Raw genomic sequence first — 15,677 nt, 5'->3', positions numbered from 1 at the left:
ATCATGCTTATTTGGAGTCGGGTTAATCCCCGCCTCAGAGGATTACGGCTCATTCTACTAGGTCAGTTTCTACTTCCTGGGCTTTTAAGAATGAAGCTTCTGTTGATCAGATTTGCAAAGCAACGACTTGGTCTTCTTTGCATACTTTTTCTAAATTCTACCATTTTGGTGTTTTCTCTTCTTCAGAAGCAGTTTTTGGTAGAATAGTACTTCAGGCAGCTGTTTCAGTTTGATTCTTCTGCTTATAATTTCAGTTTTTTTCATTATAAAAATTGAAGCTTTTGATTTGGGTTGTGGATTAATTTTTCAGTGGAATTGGCTGTCTTTATTTTATCCCTCCCTTTCTAGTGACTCTTGCGTGGAAGTTCCACATCTTGGGTATCTGCTATCCCATACATCACTAGCTCATGGACTCTTGCTAATTACATGAAAAAAAAAACATAATTTATGTAAGAACTTACCTGATAAATTAATTTCTTTCATATTAGCAAGAGTCCATGAGACCCCCCCTTTTTGTGGTGGTTATGATTTATTTTGTATAAAGCACAATTATTCCAATTCCTTATTTTTGATGCTTTCACTCCTTTCTTATCACCCCACTTCTTGGCTATTCGTTAAACTGAATTGTGGGTGTGGTGAGGGGTGTATTTATAGGCATTTTAAGGTTTGGGAAACTTTGCCCCTCCTGGTAGGAATGTATATCCCATATGTCACTAGCTCATGGACTCTTGCTAATATGAAAGAAATGAATTTATCAGGTAAGTTCTTACATAAATTGTTTTATCAATTTTGCTTTGTTCTCTTGGTATTCTTAGTAGAAATTGGCATATGAGCCTACCTAGGTTTAGCTTTCAAAGCCCTTAAAGGCTGCCTCTATCTCAATGCATTTTTTTTTCACAACTAGAGGGCGTTAGTGCAAGTGTGCCATATAAATAACATTGTGCTAATGCCTGTGGAGTTACCTAGGAGTCAGCACCGCTTAGCTAAAATGCAAATCTGTCAAAAGAACTGAAATATGGGGGTAGTCTGCAGAGGCTTAGATACAAGGTAATCGCAGAGGTAAAATGTGGATTAATATATCAATCATGCAATTGTGGTTCTGTTTGTCCATTCTAAGGAGTGAAATTACAACTTTAATGTTGTGAAAGCCACAATGGATTTTAAACTTTCTCCCTCTTCAGCTTTTCTGGTAAATGTTAAAAAAAAATTACGGCTGTTATCCTAGCTGTTTTGCTTACTCTTCATTAATTTTACTAGAACAGTTGCTTTGTGGCTTTTTTGTAATGAAGATTCTATGAAATAGATTTGTAAGGCAGCTAATTGTTCCTCCTTGCATAGTTTGACGTTTTAATGCTTTGTTGTGTATGCCTCTTCTGGGGCTGCTTTTTTTCAGGAAAGTTCTGAAGGCCTTAGTGCCTGACCTGTAACATACCCAACTTAACTGTTTGTCGTTGTCCCCCTTCCCCATTTCATGGTGATCTCGTGGACTTCACTGCTTGGGTATAGCTTCCCATATGTGATGTCTTTAGACTCTCCGCATCTGATGAAAGAGAACCTTTTTTCTGTTTCCTCCCATCTAATTGGCTATATGTATGACTGAGGATTCAGGGTAGTGGGAGTGATTTAAATCTCTGGTGAGTTTGCCTCATCTTAGTGGACAGGAGGGTAACTTCCCACTCGTCTTGTGGACTCTCACCATCTTGAACATGAATTTTATCAGGTAAGCATACATTTATTTATTTTTGTGCCTTTTTATTTTCTTCCCTTTCCACAGTGCTTCAAAGCCATGAAAATGCAGTGAAAGGCCAACCTAATGAAGTAAATATGCAACCGAGGACCTCTGAAGAAAAAACTGCTACATCAGATGGTGTGTGTTTCTCCCCCCCCCCCCCCCCCCCCCTCTTATTTTAAGCAGTGCAATGACCTACTGGAATCTTGTTCATCTAATTTTTGGACTGTTTGTGTTCTATTGTAGAATGTTCATCTGAAGTGGAGCTAAAAGAATCTGTTGGATCCATTGCATCTCCAGGTTATCCTTATGGGTATCTTGGAGGTTTGAGTTGCTTCTGGTTTATTAACGTTCCATTGTCAAGTATCATTAAAATTCGAATTGAACAGCTGTCCATAGAAGAAACTGAAAATTGTACTGCAGATTCCCTATCTATTTTTGAAGACAGCAGCAAAGGAAAAGTACTTCTAGGTGAATGTTCAATAAACTTGTTATAAGAGATGTCATCAGTCACGTATATGTCTATTTATGATCCACAAAGAGTAATATCAGACTATTGAAGCATTCAGTTTATATATTATTATTTTATTTTTGTGTTGGTGTAGCTCATTGCTGTGTGATGTCTCTAAGCAGTTAATTTGTCTTTGCAGGGAAAAATTGTGGCTATTTATCTTCTCCGGTCATCTACCGAAGTGCTGGACCTGTGATCAGGGTAGAATTTCACTCTATGCAACCAGGAACCTATGAGAAACATGGCTTTGTAATAACGTACAAGAAATATGGAGGGCAAGGTAACTAGGGATATTTACTGCTAATTGTTGCAAAAAATACATTCATTCTCCTCGCACTCAACTCCATTTTACCCACACATTTCAGTACCTCATATTCTTCTCAGCAACCTCTCACACAGCTTCCTCTTCAGTCTGCTTCACACTTATTCTTCTCTCCCTCACACAATGCCCTCCTCTGCTCTTATTTACACACAGCCCTGCTTATCCCCTTAGCTCATTGTATACACACACACACACACACAACACATACATATATATAATTTTCACTAGTAATGTCATGAGTGATGTCATTCAAAGATCTCAAGGGGGGGTGGGCAGTTTTTAGGAATTACCTTGCTTTTAAAGTCTTATAGAAAATATATTTGTGTGTAGTTGTAGATTTTGTAGGAAGATTGTATGATACATACTGTGATGGCAAAGGATGGATTAACGTGTCTATATCCATCCTTTTGTGTCGGTATCAAAGGAAACACAAGCTGCCTTTTTCACTACCTTTCCACAACTCGGTCAGGAACAGACAAAAGTGGGGACAAGGAATTTCCCTAGGTCTCACTGCTTTATATACATACAGAAGGAGAAGCCCTCTACCAGAAATTGACATTAGATCAGTAGCTTGTTCTATGGCAAGTAACCACCTAGGAGCAGCCTCTTTAAGCCCAATTATTTTTCACAGAGGAGAACTTTCCTGAAGTTTCAGTCTGATCCTGTCTAACAAGGTCAGTCCAGCCTGGAAATACCTGGTAATCCTCCTCTGAATGAGGAAAACGGCAACCCCACACAATAGTTTCAGCCTTCTTTGGGCCTCCTCAGTGAGGTGCAGCCATATCCTGAGCACATTGGGCAGGAAGTTCACGTTTGGTTTCCCCATCCCCATGAGGGAGACTTCCCCTGGGTTATTTATTCAAAAATTCCTACAGAAAGAGAGAGACACATCCTTATATTAATTGTACACATCTTGACACTGCTTTAACTGTATTTGTATTTAAATCCATTTACCTTTTTTATCTTTTTCAGTAAACCGTTTGACACAACTTACTAAATTTGCATATAACCCCAAATCTGAAAACTGCAGTGATGTTGTTATAACTTCAAGTAAAGGAACGATTGCAACTCCTGGTTATCCTGGAACATACTCTAATGATCTGTGGTGAGAATGCTTAAAATGTGTCTTAGTATTTTTGGGTTAAACATTGTATGGCTACATTTTCTCCCCTTCTGTGTTCAATGATCTGTTTTACCTGTTGGAGTGTTTACAAATAGATAATTCAAATACTAAAATAAAGGAACTGTTTTTGTCCGTTGAAACAATCACCTATACTGAAAATATGAATATTGTATTTACAGAACCACTATGCAAACAATAGGCAAGTGTGTTTGTGTGTGGGGGGGAAAGAAGTGGGCACTAAAATGCATATTTTAAATTGACACCTCTAAATGTTGCTTTCCCTCAAGCTCAGCCCAATTTAATGGGTTTTGGTTTCAAGTAGCAATACAATCTTTCATATAGAAAAATGAACCCAGAGGAACAATTTCCATAAATGTATGCTCTGCAGCTGTAATGGCAAATCCATTGAAAGCACGTTGCAGAGAACCATTTTACAGTGTAATTTAAAAAAAAAAAAATCGGTTCATAGTTATTTAAATGGCTTGTTTAAAATTAAAGGAAGAAAAACTTTCTTTTTTTAATTGAGGACATAAGAATAATAAAAATAAATTGCAGAAAACAGGAAGGTATAAATGTTACATCAAATATTTGCATCTTATCTGAATTGTACAAATTAGAATACAGTCCTCTATTTTCCCTTTACTTTTCTGCGTAGGTCACTCATGGACCTGCAATGCCAGAGTAAACTATAATGGAGAGTAAAAGTAATTAAACAAAATGTGCTTCCTGGTAAGAAGCAGAGACCATAACTGAGCATACAATTGTTAAATAAGATATTACTATGTGTTAACTTTCTATCGGCATAAACAGCTGCTAGTATAAGTATAAATAGGCACAAATGGTATAATTAGTGTGATAACATACGGAGGTATGACTATATAAGGTGCTTTGGTAATAATTAGAGGTAGGCTTCATTTATCTAGGGTTATTGTTGTAGAGCCCTTATGATTGTACCTTGTGTTTGGCACATGAAGCCATCTGGTGGTTAAAGGGACACTGAACCCAATTTTTTCTTTTGTGATTCGGATAGAGCATGCAATTTTAAGCAACTTTCTAATTTATTATTATTATTATTATTATCGGTTATTTGTAGAGCGCCAACAGATTCCGCAGCGCTAATTTACTCCTATTATCAATTTTTCTTCATTCTCTTGGTATCTTTATTTGAAATGCAAGAATGTAAGTTTAGATGCCGGCCCATTTTTGGTGAATAACCTGGGTTATTCTTGCTGATTGGTGGATAAATGAATGCACCAATAAAAAAGATCTGTACAGAGTGCTGAACCAAAAAAGAAGCTTAGATGCCTTCATTTTCAAATAAAGATCGCAAGTGAACAAACAATAATTGATAATAGGAGTAAATTAGAAAGTTGCTTAAAATTGCATGCTCTATCTGAATCACGTAAGAAAAAAATTGGGTTCAGTGTCCCTTTAACTAGTAAGCGGTCAGGGGGCCTAAGATTGGTGTTATAGCAGTGTGCAATTTTACAAGAGTTGGGGTACATGCATGTGTCTAGTAATCATCTTTAAGTCCGTTATCGGTAGGAATAAAAATCCTCAATTACCAACGAGTGTGATGTGAACTATGACCTTTAGTGATGTGCAGTTCTCACCTACTGCTTCGGAAGCAAGGTGCAGCATGAGCCCCAAACCTAATGGCAGTTATTTTAGGTCCTGCCTAATGTAATGCATTGTGTAAAAATGTTACCCCACTGATATAGGTGTATATGGAAAAAAATTCCTGGTATAGCAATAATAAATATATGGCAGCACACCAGAGAATCCCCAAGGCCTCATATCAAAATGTTTTTTATGTGTTTTTTTTTAAATTATTCAAGTATCTTGACATTTCAACTATTGGGTATTAGGTGTTAAGCTAAACTGCAGTCCCTATATAGCCTAAGTTACATAACAATTAGCAGATTAACTCAAACAATAACTTAATTCTTGCCACTAACATAATAATCTAAACCTTTTAAAACATAGCATGGTATAACTAGTATGAATAATGTACGCTATATGTACCAAAAAGAATACTGGTTTTGTCAGAATATTTTATATAGACCTAATAATCTAAAGCCTTTAGAACATAGCATGGTATAAACAAGAATATAGTACAATTTGTGCAAGAATGATACTGGCTATGATATATTGTCCCATATTGGCGTGTAGTACAGTGCATGAGAAGGAAACATAATGGCCTTTTTAAGAATGGATTGTTTAAAGGGACAATAAACACAAATTTTCATTTAACTGCATGCAATACACTACTATAAAGAATATGCACAGATACCAATATAAAAATCCAGTATAAAACCTTTTTAAAAGCTCCCAATTTAGCTCTGTTGATGAGGTTAGGCTGACACACTCACTGAAAGGTGCTGAAAGCAGAACCTCTCCTTGCACATAAAAATACCTATTATACAAACAGAAGGAATCAAGTCTATATAAATCGGTATAAATCACAAACTTGGATAGGAATCTGAAAATCAACAGTTTTATTTCAAAATAAGCAGAACTATACATTTTTACAAAGCATCCTCATATGGGCTATATAAATGGATCATCTACAAAACATTTATGCAAAGAAAATCTACTGTGCAATGTCCCTTTTAAGGGTGAAAGATGAACCTCTGTTTCCTAGGTGTGAATGGCGGATCATCGCTCCTCTAGGACACATAATACATCTGGATTTGCAAGACTTAGAGACTGAGAACAGTGAATCAGGCTGTGAGGATTCGCTTCAGGTTTACGAAGGAATTGGCAAAAGTAAAAGATTACTTGGTAAGAACGTATAAGGAGACCAATGCCTTTCCTCTGCACTACAGTTTAAACTAAAGATACAGAAATAAAATGTCTCAAATGCTCTATACTTATGTATTTGCCTCATTGTCCTGCAGTGAGTTGCACACACTAAGGTTTTAAAATTGCATACCCTGTCTGAATCAATAAAACAGCTTCCTAGTTTACTTCTATCAAATTTGATTTCTCTTGGGTATCCTTTTGTTGAAGAGTAGACTAGAGATCAGCAATGCACTACTGGTAGCTAGCTGAACTCATCAGATGAGACAATGACAAGAGGCATATATGCAACTAGCTCCCAGAAATGCATTGCTGCTCCTGACCTTGCCTAGGTATGTTCTTCAAAAAGAATACAAAGAGAATCAAACAAATTTGATAATGGAAGTAAATTGGAATGTTGTTTAAAATTGCATGATCTATATAATCCATAAAAGTAGAATTTTGAATTTAGTATTCCTTACATTTTAATGTTCGAGCTTTTATTATTACACGATTAAATGCTTATAACTGTTTAACTTTTGCTAAGGGATTAAACATAGTCAGCTCCAGAGCAGCAATGCACTACTGGGAGCTAGCTGGACACATCTGGTGAGCCAATGACAAGACAAATGTGTAAAAAAAAAAGCTTAAGACTCTCAACCCTAAAGCTAAATAATACCCCAAAATAGCCTCCTCTCTGATATCCCATTATTCTCCCAAACACGGTTAGTTAAGACAAATGGAAATGTTACCTAAGAGGTGGTAGCCTCAAAGGTGATGAGTGGCGCTTATAGGTGTTAGCAGGGGTTAAGAAAGAAATATCCAGTAAAAAACGCTATCGACTGATTTACAAATACATTTAATACATATAATAAAATATATCAATTGTGATCAATTAATTGTGATCAATTAATTGTGATCAATTAATTGTGATCAATTAATTGTGATCAATTAATTGTGATCAATTAATTGTGATCAATTAATTGTGATCAATTAATTGTGATCAATTAATTGTGATCACAATTTTATGAAACTAAACCACAAAAATATCTATTTCTAAAATTATATCACTTGATTTAAAAACAACTCAAATGAGTGAATATTAACAAATGGGAGCAATGTGTCTAATAGGATACGTAGAATAATGTATCTGTCCATAGAGTAATGTATCAATTCAATGTCCACTTGTTTGTTTAGTGAGATTCTTGATATTCAAAAATAGGTGTTTGGGAACGTGATATTGCAAACACCTCTTTTATATTGCAAACACCCCCACAAGACAAATGTGTGTAGCCATCAATCATCAGCTAGCTCCAAGTAACATAGGATATATAATACATACTCAAAGAGAATAAAGCAAATTTGAAGTGGATTTAAAAGGGTCTTAACATTTTTAATGCACTATCTGAACCATGCTAGTTTCTTATCCCTTTAAATAAAAATTGAGTTGATGTAATTTTATAACAATAAATTATACATTTTTGTGTCCTCTTGTAGATTATTCTACATTTATATCATTAAAGTGAATATACATTTTGATGCTGAAGTGCCCGTTTTTTTAAAATTTGATTAAAAACGGGGCACTTTAATTCATCAAAATTTACATTTCACTCGTGTTGTGAAAAAATACTTACCTTTTTAAACTTGACAGCCACTCCAGCTTCCCCCGGTCGTAGCAAGCCATTTCTGACGTCAGAAGGAATAGAAAGGTCAAAACTGTAATTGTTTAGCAAATTTTAAAAATTATTTTGAAGCCTCCAATGGTCTTAAATTTGGAACAGATTGAACTGGTGGCACAAACACTCTGAAATGATCATGGTAATTGTCTCTTTACAGGTAATTTCTGTGGAGAGATGCATTCTCACTCTTTGAAGTCAGAAGGATCAGAGATGACTTTAATATTTGAAACAAATTCCAAAGTGACCTTGAGGGGATTTTCCATAAACTATTCCACTTGGGAGAATAAGCCAGGTACTTGTATAGTGGGTATTTGCTATAATTTGATTTATGGTGTGTAATTTTATTATCTATTCAACCAGATATACTCGGAAACATACATCCCACTACAGTGTTCTTTTAACCCACTTTGATGCTGGAGAAGTTTTAGTAAAGTTGGTTTCCTTATTGGCGTTCTTTGCCAATAAGAAAATATCACCACATTGCAAATGCCATAGTTATATGGGAACATTTGATTGGCTACCTACATTTCAATGAAATATGTATGTCTGTGTATGTATAGATCTCTATTTACTGCCTATAATTGTTCAGCCACCCATGTAGAGAGGTAGTCTCTTCTGTAATGTTATATCTTCTGTAATGGTATATATATTTTCCTTGAATCTTTTAGGGCCATGGGAAACGGGGAAAACAAATACTACAGGTAAAATATTTTTTATAAAGGCTTTGCATTAATGTATGGAAACTTTGTTTAAAATATTGCAATTGTTTTTATAAGGAAATGTCTGATTGGAAATGGTGTTCTGTATGCACAGACTGAGGCAATATAAAACTGTTGCTGTTGTATCTGAACATTTTTTTTTTTTTAAATTTTTATACAATATTTTCCATCTTTCTAGCGTGTCCCATCCTGGATCTTCTCCCAGCAGGATCAGCGGATATTAAATCTCCTGGTTATCCCAACCTATATCCAAATGAGTTAGACTGTAAGTGGATCATTTATTCTACCACTGGAAAACGGCTTTTGCTTGTAATAACGGACTTATTCTTGGAATATTCATCTCGTTGTACTTTGGACTTTTTGAATGTTCATGATGGCCCCAATAATCGTTCTAATTTATTAGGTAGGTGTAGCATTTTATCAACTTTTTTCTTTTTTCTCATACATGTCGTCTGTTGAATATCTCTACAAATTGAGGCTACAAAAAATATGCAACCCTATATTTTTGTTCCAGCTCTTTATCTCAATCTTTTTTCCTACCTTCCTTGTGTAAAGTAAGCTGTATAACTTGTTTTCCAGGTACTTTTTGTGGTTCCAAGACAGATCTCCACCTACAGTCTAGTGGCAGCTACCTAACGTTACACTTCCACACAGATAGCTCAGTGGGTGATCGAGGCTTCAAAGTTCATTACAGTGATTTAACTGAGTCTTCTGTGCAGATATCGAAGATGCTAGGAAATTCAAGAAGTTTAGGTGAGCATGGTCTGAGAGCATCATTGAAGGAATCCTGTAACCTCTCAATTGTAATAGATTTTTCGATATAAGAAATTAAAGGTTTGACTATTCAGACCACCATGTAAAAGAGAAAAATAGAAAGTATCTTCATGAAAATGATTAGAAGTTCTTATTTTATTTCTCAGAAGGTGATAGTGGCAGAATGTGGTTTTCTATTGGATTTTTTTTTTCTGCAGAAACATGTGGGTATGCATCTGTAGATCCAATGCCAAAGGCCAGATCCAACACCATGGTAAAACTAACCATAGATGACAAAAAAACACGTGTGGTAGCAGGGTATCCTGCACTGCCAAAGTCCTGGCCCTGGATAGTTAGTCTTCAGACGTATAAGAAGAAGCACTTTTGTGGAGGAACAATCATACACAGCAAGTGGATACTGACTGCTGGTCATTGTGAATTCAGGTGAAATTCTGTGTAATCTGAATTTCAGACAAATGACTACTCAGTGGTGCTAAAATCTCATCCATATAAAGTCATTTACAATTGCTATATGTAATACAGTCTCTGATTTGTTTTATATTTTAAGTGTTGGGTTAGACAGAGTTTTTGTTGGACAGAACAACTTATCCCTTGGAGAAAGAGAAGCTTTCGTTAGCCACGCCTACACTCATCAACTTTATGATCCTGATCAAATTCCTCCTAATAATGATATTTCTCTGCTGGAGCTGACAACACCCCTTACATTTGGTAAGAGATTGCTTTTAGTGTACATGATGACAACTGTTCATATTTGAAGTGGCTTTGCTTTAAATTCAGTTCTGTACATATACTTGTATTGTATCTACATGGAGATATAAAATAGTCTTTTCCCACTTCCATAATGTGTCTGTTGGCATAGCTACTACAATTATCACATAACTGCTACAACGTTTCTCATTTAAATGTAAACGGTGACATTCGCATCATACCTGAAACTAGAAATGACAGACATTAGCCAATATGAAAAGACCATCACACAAACGGGAGCCAAGCAGGAGTCTGTAGACTTGGGTCTACATATACGTTGGGCTTATATATATATTGTTAGAAATAGTATGCAAGGATTCCTTGGCCAGCACTTCCTATTCAATTACCATCTATAAATTAGATATTAGACCACCAAGGGGTAAAAACATCAAGGACACAGCAAAAATTAATGAGCACACACCTGTAAGTTCAAAAATTGTTACTTTAACTACCATAATCTAGGACAGCAAAACTTATTATGCATACCCTAACTCAATAAAAATGTTAAAACAAACCTATGGCCATAGGGAAAAGAACCAAAACAAAAATAGTATAAGACAGTCCAGCAATGTCCATGCAATAACTATTAGTTGTAGAAATCCAATATAGCTTGTGGGCAACAGATGATTAAGGCAGTTCATGCACACATAGCCATTAGTTAATTTGAGCAGTTCATGCAACAATGTATCCAGCTGATTTCCACGTATACCAATGCTGTTATCACAATAAGCTGCAGGTTAGTAATGCGATTTTTAAGAGAATAGTTCAACCGGATTGTATCACTTCATGTATTAAGGCAATTCACATACAGGTACACAGTTCTATATATGGTGTATCGTAACTGTCGGGATAATCCTACTGAGAGCTATACTCTCATCTAAGGGTCCCATATAGGATCTCACCACCTCCTTAACTGTGCTGTCATCCTTCCATGTGCAAAAAGTGATATCCGTCGCTTAAGATCTGTTTCTCTGTTGCGGCTAGACCTGCAGACTGTCTGGTTCCTTTACGGGGTGGTTTGCAACACAGCAGATCCTTCACTTACTCGGGTAAGCTACCCCAAGTCATGTAAGACACGTAACCAGTGTTTCGCCGCTAGGGACTTCCGGTGCGGCTTCTTCATGACTTAACAGTGCTACACATTACTCTTCCTCACGGAAATGTATACCCTGTATACAGGAGGCCTGGGCAATCTTTTTTTCCTCCTCTAAAGGTGTATCTGTCTCTGTGATTAGACCAATCGTAAGGGATGCAGGCATATATATTAAAGTTTTAATTAAAAACAGTACTCCTGCCAATAAGTTTGTTATTAATTTGTCTTATTCCTAGATATGGTAGTTACTTTCACAATATATTTACACAAAGCAGCATATTTCAATGTTAATGTTGTGCATAACAGGTGTGTGCTCATAAATCAAACAGCTCAGAATTTGCAGAACAATGCATTATATGTTATTTGTAAAATAATTGAGGGATCCCTAGTTGACTGGTGGTGTAACTCTCTGTATATAAATAGGTAAATATAATTGGATGTTTACAAATACCATAGTTAAGACAATAGTATAGGTTACGCTGTATAATTAGTGCAAATTCTGAGCTGTTTGATTTATGAGCACACACCTGTTATGCACAACATTAACATTGAAATATGCTGCTTTGTGTAAATATATTGTGAAAGTAACTACCATAACTAGGAATAAGACAAATTAATAACAAACTTATTGGCAGGAGTACTGTTTTTAATTAAAACTTTAATATATATGCCTGCATCCCTTACGATTGGTCTAATCAGAGACAGATACACCTTTAGAGGAGGAAAAAAGATTGCCCAGGCCTCCTGTATACAGGGTATAAATTTCAGTGAGGAAGAGTAATCTGTAGCACTGTTACGTCATGAAGAAGCCGCACCGGAAGTCCCTAGCGGCGAAACACGTGTTACGTGTCTCTTACATGACTCGGGGTAGCTTACCCGAGTAAGTGAAGGATCTGCTGTGTTGCAAACCAGCCCGGAAAGGAACCAGACAGTCTGCAGGTCTAGCCGCAACAGAGAAACGGATCTTAAGCGACGGATATCACTTTTTGCACATGGAAGGATGACAGCACAGTTAAGGAGGTGGTGAGATCCTATATGGGACCCTTAGATGAGAGTATAGCTCTCAGTAGGATTATCCCGACAGTTACGATACACCATATATAGAACTGTGTACCTGTTTGTGAATTGCCTTAATACATGAAGTGATACAATCCGCTTGAACTGTTCTCTTAACAATCGCATTACTAACCTGCAGCTTATTGTGATAACAGCATTGATATACGTGGAAATCGGCTTGATACATTGTTTGTTGCATGAACTGCTCAAATTTACTAACGGCTATGTGTGCATGAACTGTCTTAATCATCTGTTGCCCACAAGCTATATTGGATTTCTACAACTAATAGTTATTGCATGGACATTGCTGGACTGTCTTATACTATTTTTGTTTTGGTTCTTTTTCCTATGGCCATAGGTTTGTTTTAACATTTTTATTGAGTTAGGGTATGCATAATAAGTTTTGCTGTCCTAGATTATGGTAGTTAATAAAGTAACAATTTTTGAACTTACAGGTGTGTGCTCATTAATTTTTGCTGTGTCCTTGATGTTTTTACCCTTTGGTGGTCTAATATCTAATTTATAGATAGTAATTGAATAGGAAGTACTGGCCAAGGAATCCTTACATACTATTTCTACCTTTTTCTTATATTTTCTCTCTTTTTTAGGATTTCTTTCCATTTCTTGATTCCTCCTTGCACCCTTAGACGCAGACACTATTTTTTTTAATTTTTTGTTTTTGTTTTGTTACAAAAACACTCCCAGATGGGCTATATAAATTGATCTACAAAACATTTATGCAAAGAAAAATCTAGTATATACTACTGTCCCCTTTTAAAGCCCATTCTAACTTTTTTACAATATTACTGATTAAAATTAGAATTTCTTTCATGTAATTGGCAAGAGTCCATGAGCTAGTGACATATGGGATATACAATCCTACCAGGAGGGGCAAAGTTTCCCAAACCTCAAAATGCCTATAAATACACCCCTCACCACACCCACAATTCAGCTTTACAAACTTTGCCTCCTATGAAGGTGGGTGAAGTAAGTTTGTGCTAAGATTTCTATGTTGATATGCGCTTCTCAGCATTGTTGAAGCCCGATTCCTCTCAGAGTACAGCGAATGTCAGAGGGACGTGAAGGGAGTATCACTTATTTGAATACGATGATTTCCCTAACGGGGGTCTATTTCATAGGTACTCTGTTATCGGTCGTAGAGATTCATCTCCTACCTCCCTTTTCAGATCGACGATATACTCTCATATTCCATTACCTCTACTAATAACTGTTTTAGTACTGGTTTGGCTATCTGCTATATGTGGATGGGTGTCTCTTGGTATGTTTTCATTACTTAAGACACTCTCAGCTATGGTTTGGCACTTTATGCATTTATATAAAGTTCTAAATATATGTATTGCACTTATATTTGCCATGAGTCGGGTTCATTTCCTTCTGCAGACTGTCAGTTTCATATTTGGGAATGTAAACATTTTTAAGAAATTTATTCCTGGGGTTTAGTCTTTTTTCAATTGACTACTTCTTACAATTGCGGGTATTAGGCCCGCGGGTTTGTCAAATGCTAAACGTTATTGCGTCATTCTAGTCGCAATTTTTTTTTTTTCATACGTGACGCCGAGACCTTTCACACGGCGGCGTCATTAGTGACGCAAGTGTCAACTAAAGTGTGTCAACTCGCCAAAAAAGAGTTTACGTTACGTTGTGCGTCATTCTTGGCGCCAAACTTTTTTCATTATTTCAATACCCCTTGTTTGTTTGCCTCTTGCCTATGCTATTGCATTTTTTCCCATTCCTGAAACTGTCATATAAGGAAATAGATAATTTTTGCTTTATATGTTGTTTTTTCTCTTACATTGTGCAAGATGTCCCAATCTGATCCTGTCTCAGAAGTTTCTGCTGGAACATTGCTGCCTGACATCGGTTCTACCAAAGCTAAGTGCATTTGTTGTAAAATTGTAGAAATTATTCCACCGAATGTCATTTGTAATAGTTGTCATGATAAACTTTTACATGCAGATAGTGTTTCCATCAGTAATAGTACATTGCCAGTTGCAGTTCCTTCAACTTCTAATGTGCATGATATACCTGTAAATTTTAAAGAATTTGTTTCTGATTCTATTATGAAGGCTTTGTCTGCATTTCCACCTTCTAATAAATGTAAAAGGTCTTTTAAAACTTCTCATTTAGCTGATGAAATTTCAAATGACAAACATAATAATTCATCCTCTTCTGATGAGGATCTATCTGAAACAGAAGATCCTTCCTCAGACATTGACACTGACAAATCTACTTATTTAAAATAGAGTATATGCGTTCTTTATTAAAAGAAGTGTTAATTACTTTGGATATTGAGGTAACCAGTCCTATTGACGTTCAGTCTAATAAACGTTTAAATGCTGTTTTTAAACCTCCTGTGGTTTCTCCAGGGGTTTTTCCCATTCCTGAGGCTATTTCTGATGATTTCTAGGGAATGGAATAAGCCAGGTACTTCTTTTATTCCTTCTTCAAGGTTTAAAAAATTGTATCCTTTACCAGCAAAATCTATAGAGTTTTGGGGAAAAAAATCCCCAAAGTTGATGGGGCTATTTCTACTCTTGCTAAACGTACCACTATTCCTATGGAAGATAGCACTTCCTTTAAGGATCCTTTAGATAGGAAGCTTGAATCTTATCTAAGGAAGGCTTATTTATATTCAGGTCATCTTCTCAGACCTGCTATTTCTTTGGCTGATGTTGCGGCAGCATCAACTTTCTGGCTGGAAAATTTAGCGCAACACGAATTGGATTCTGACATATCTAGCGTTGTTTGCTTACTGCAACATTCTAATCATTTTATTTGTGATGCCATTTTTTATATCAAAATTGATGTTAGATCCATGTTTTTAGCTGTTTTAGCTAGAAGAGCTTTGTGACTTAAATCTTGGAATGCTGATATGACATCTAAATCTAGATTACTATCTCTTTCTTTAAAAAGGTAATAATTTATTTGGTTCTCAGTTGGATTCTATAATTTCAACTATCACTGGGGGAAGAGTTTTTTTGCCTCAGGATAAAAAAACCTAAGGGTAAATCTAAGGCTTCTAACCATTTTCGTTCCTTTTGTCAGAATAAGGAACAAAAACTCAATCCTTCCCCCAAGGAATCTGCTTCCAATTGGAAGCCTTCCTCAAATTGGAATAAATC

General features: G+C 36.1%; 1 protein-coding gene across 1 annotated transcript in view; it reads left to right on the top strand.

Moving 5' to 3' along the window:
- The window catches only part of OVCH1 (ovochymase 1), a 173,544-nt gene that overhangs the window by 123,900 nt on the left and 33,967 nt on the right, over positions 1-15,677 (top strand). The window contains exons 22-31 of the mRNA XM_053719672.1: positions 1,775-1,867; positions 1,976-2,200; positions 2,380-2,520; positions 3,535-3,667; positions 6,330-6,469; positions 8,303-8,437; positions 9,043-9,267; positions 9,444-9,617; positions 9,836-10,061; positions 10,186-10,346. Coding sequence (XP_053575647.1) covers positions 1,775-1,867; positions 1,976-2,200; positions 2,380-2,520; positions 3,535-3,667; positions 6,330-6,469; positions 8,303-8,437; positions 9,043-9,267; positions 9,444-9,617; positions 9,836-10,061; positions 10,186-10,346 — 1,653 coding nt within the window. The remainder of the gene's footprint in view (positions 1-1,774; positions 1,868-1,975; positions 2,201-2,379; positions 2,521-3,534; positions 3,668-6,329; positions 6,470-8,302; positions 8,438-9,042; positions 9,268-9,443; positions 9,618-9,835; positions 10,062-10,185; positions 10,347-15,677) is intronic.

The sequence above is a fragment of the Bombina bombina genome, chromosome 6 (genome assembly GCF_027579735.1).
Source record: "Bombina bombina isolate aBomBom1 chromosome 6, aBomBom1.pri, whole genome shotgun sequence".
Classification (NCBI taxonomy): domain Eukaryota; kingdom Metazoa; phylum Chordata; class Amphibia; order Anura; family Bombinatoridae; genus Bombina; species Bombina bombina.
The sequence above is the reverse complement of the archived record's forward strand: the minus strand, read 5'-3'. Positions and strand labels throughout refer to the sequence as shown.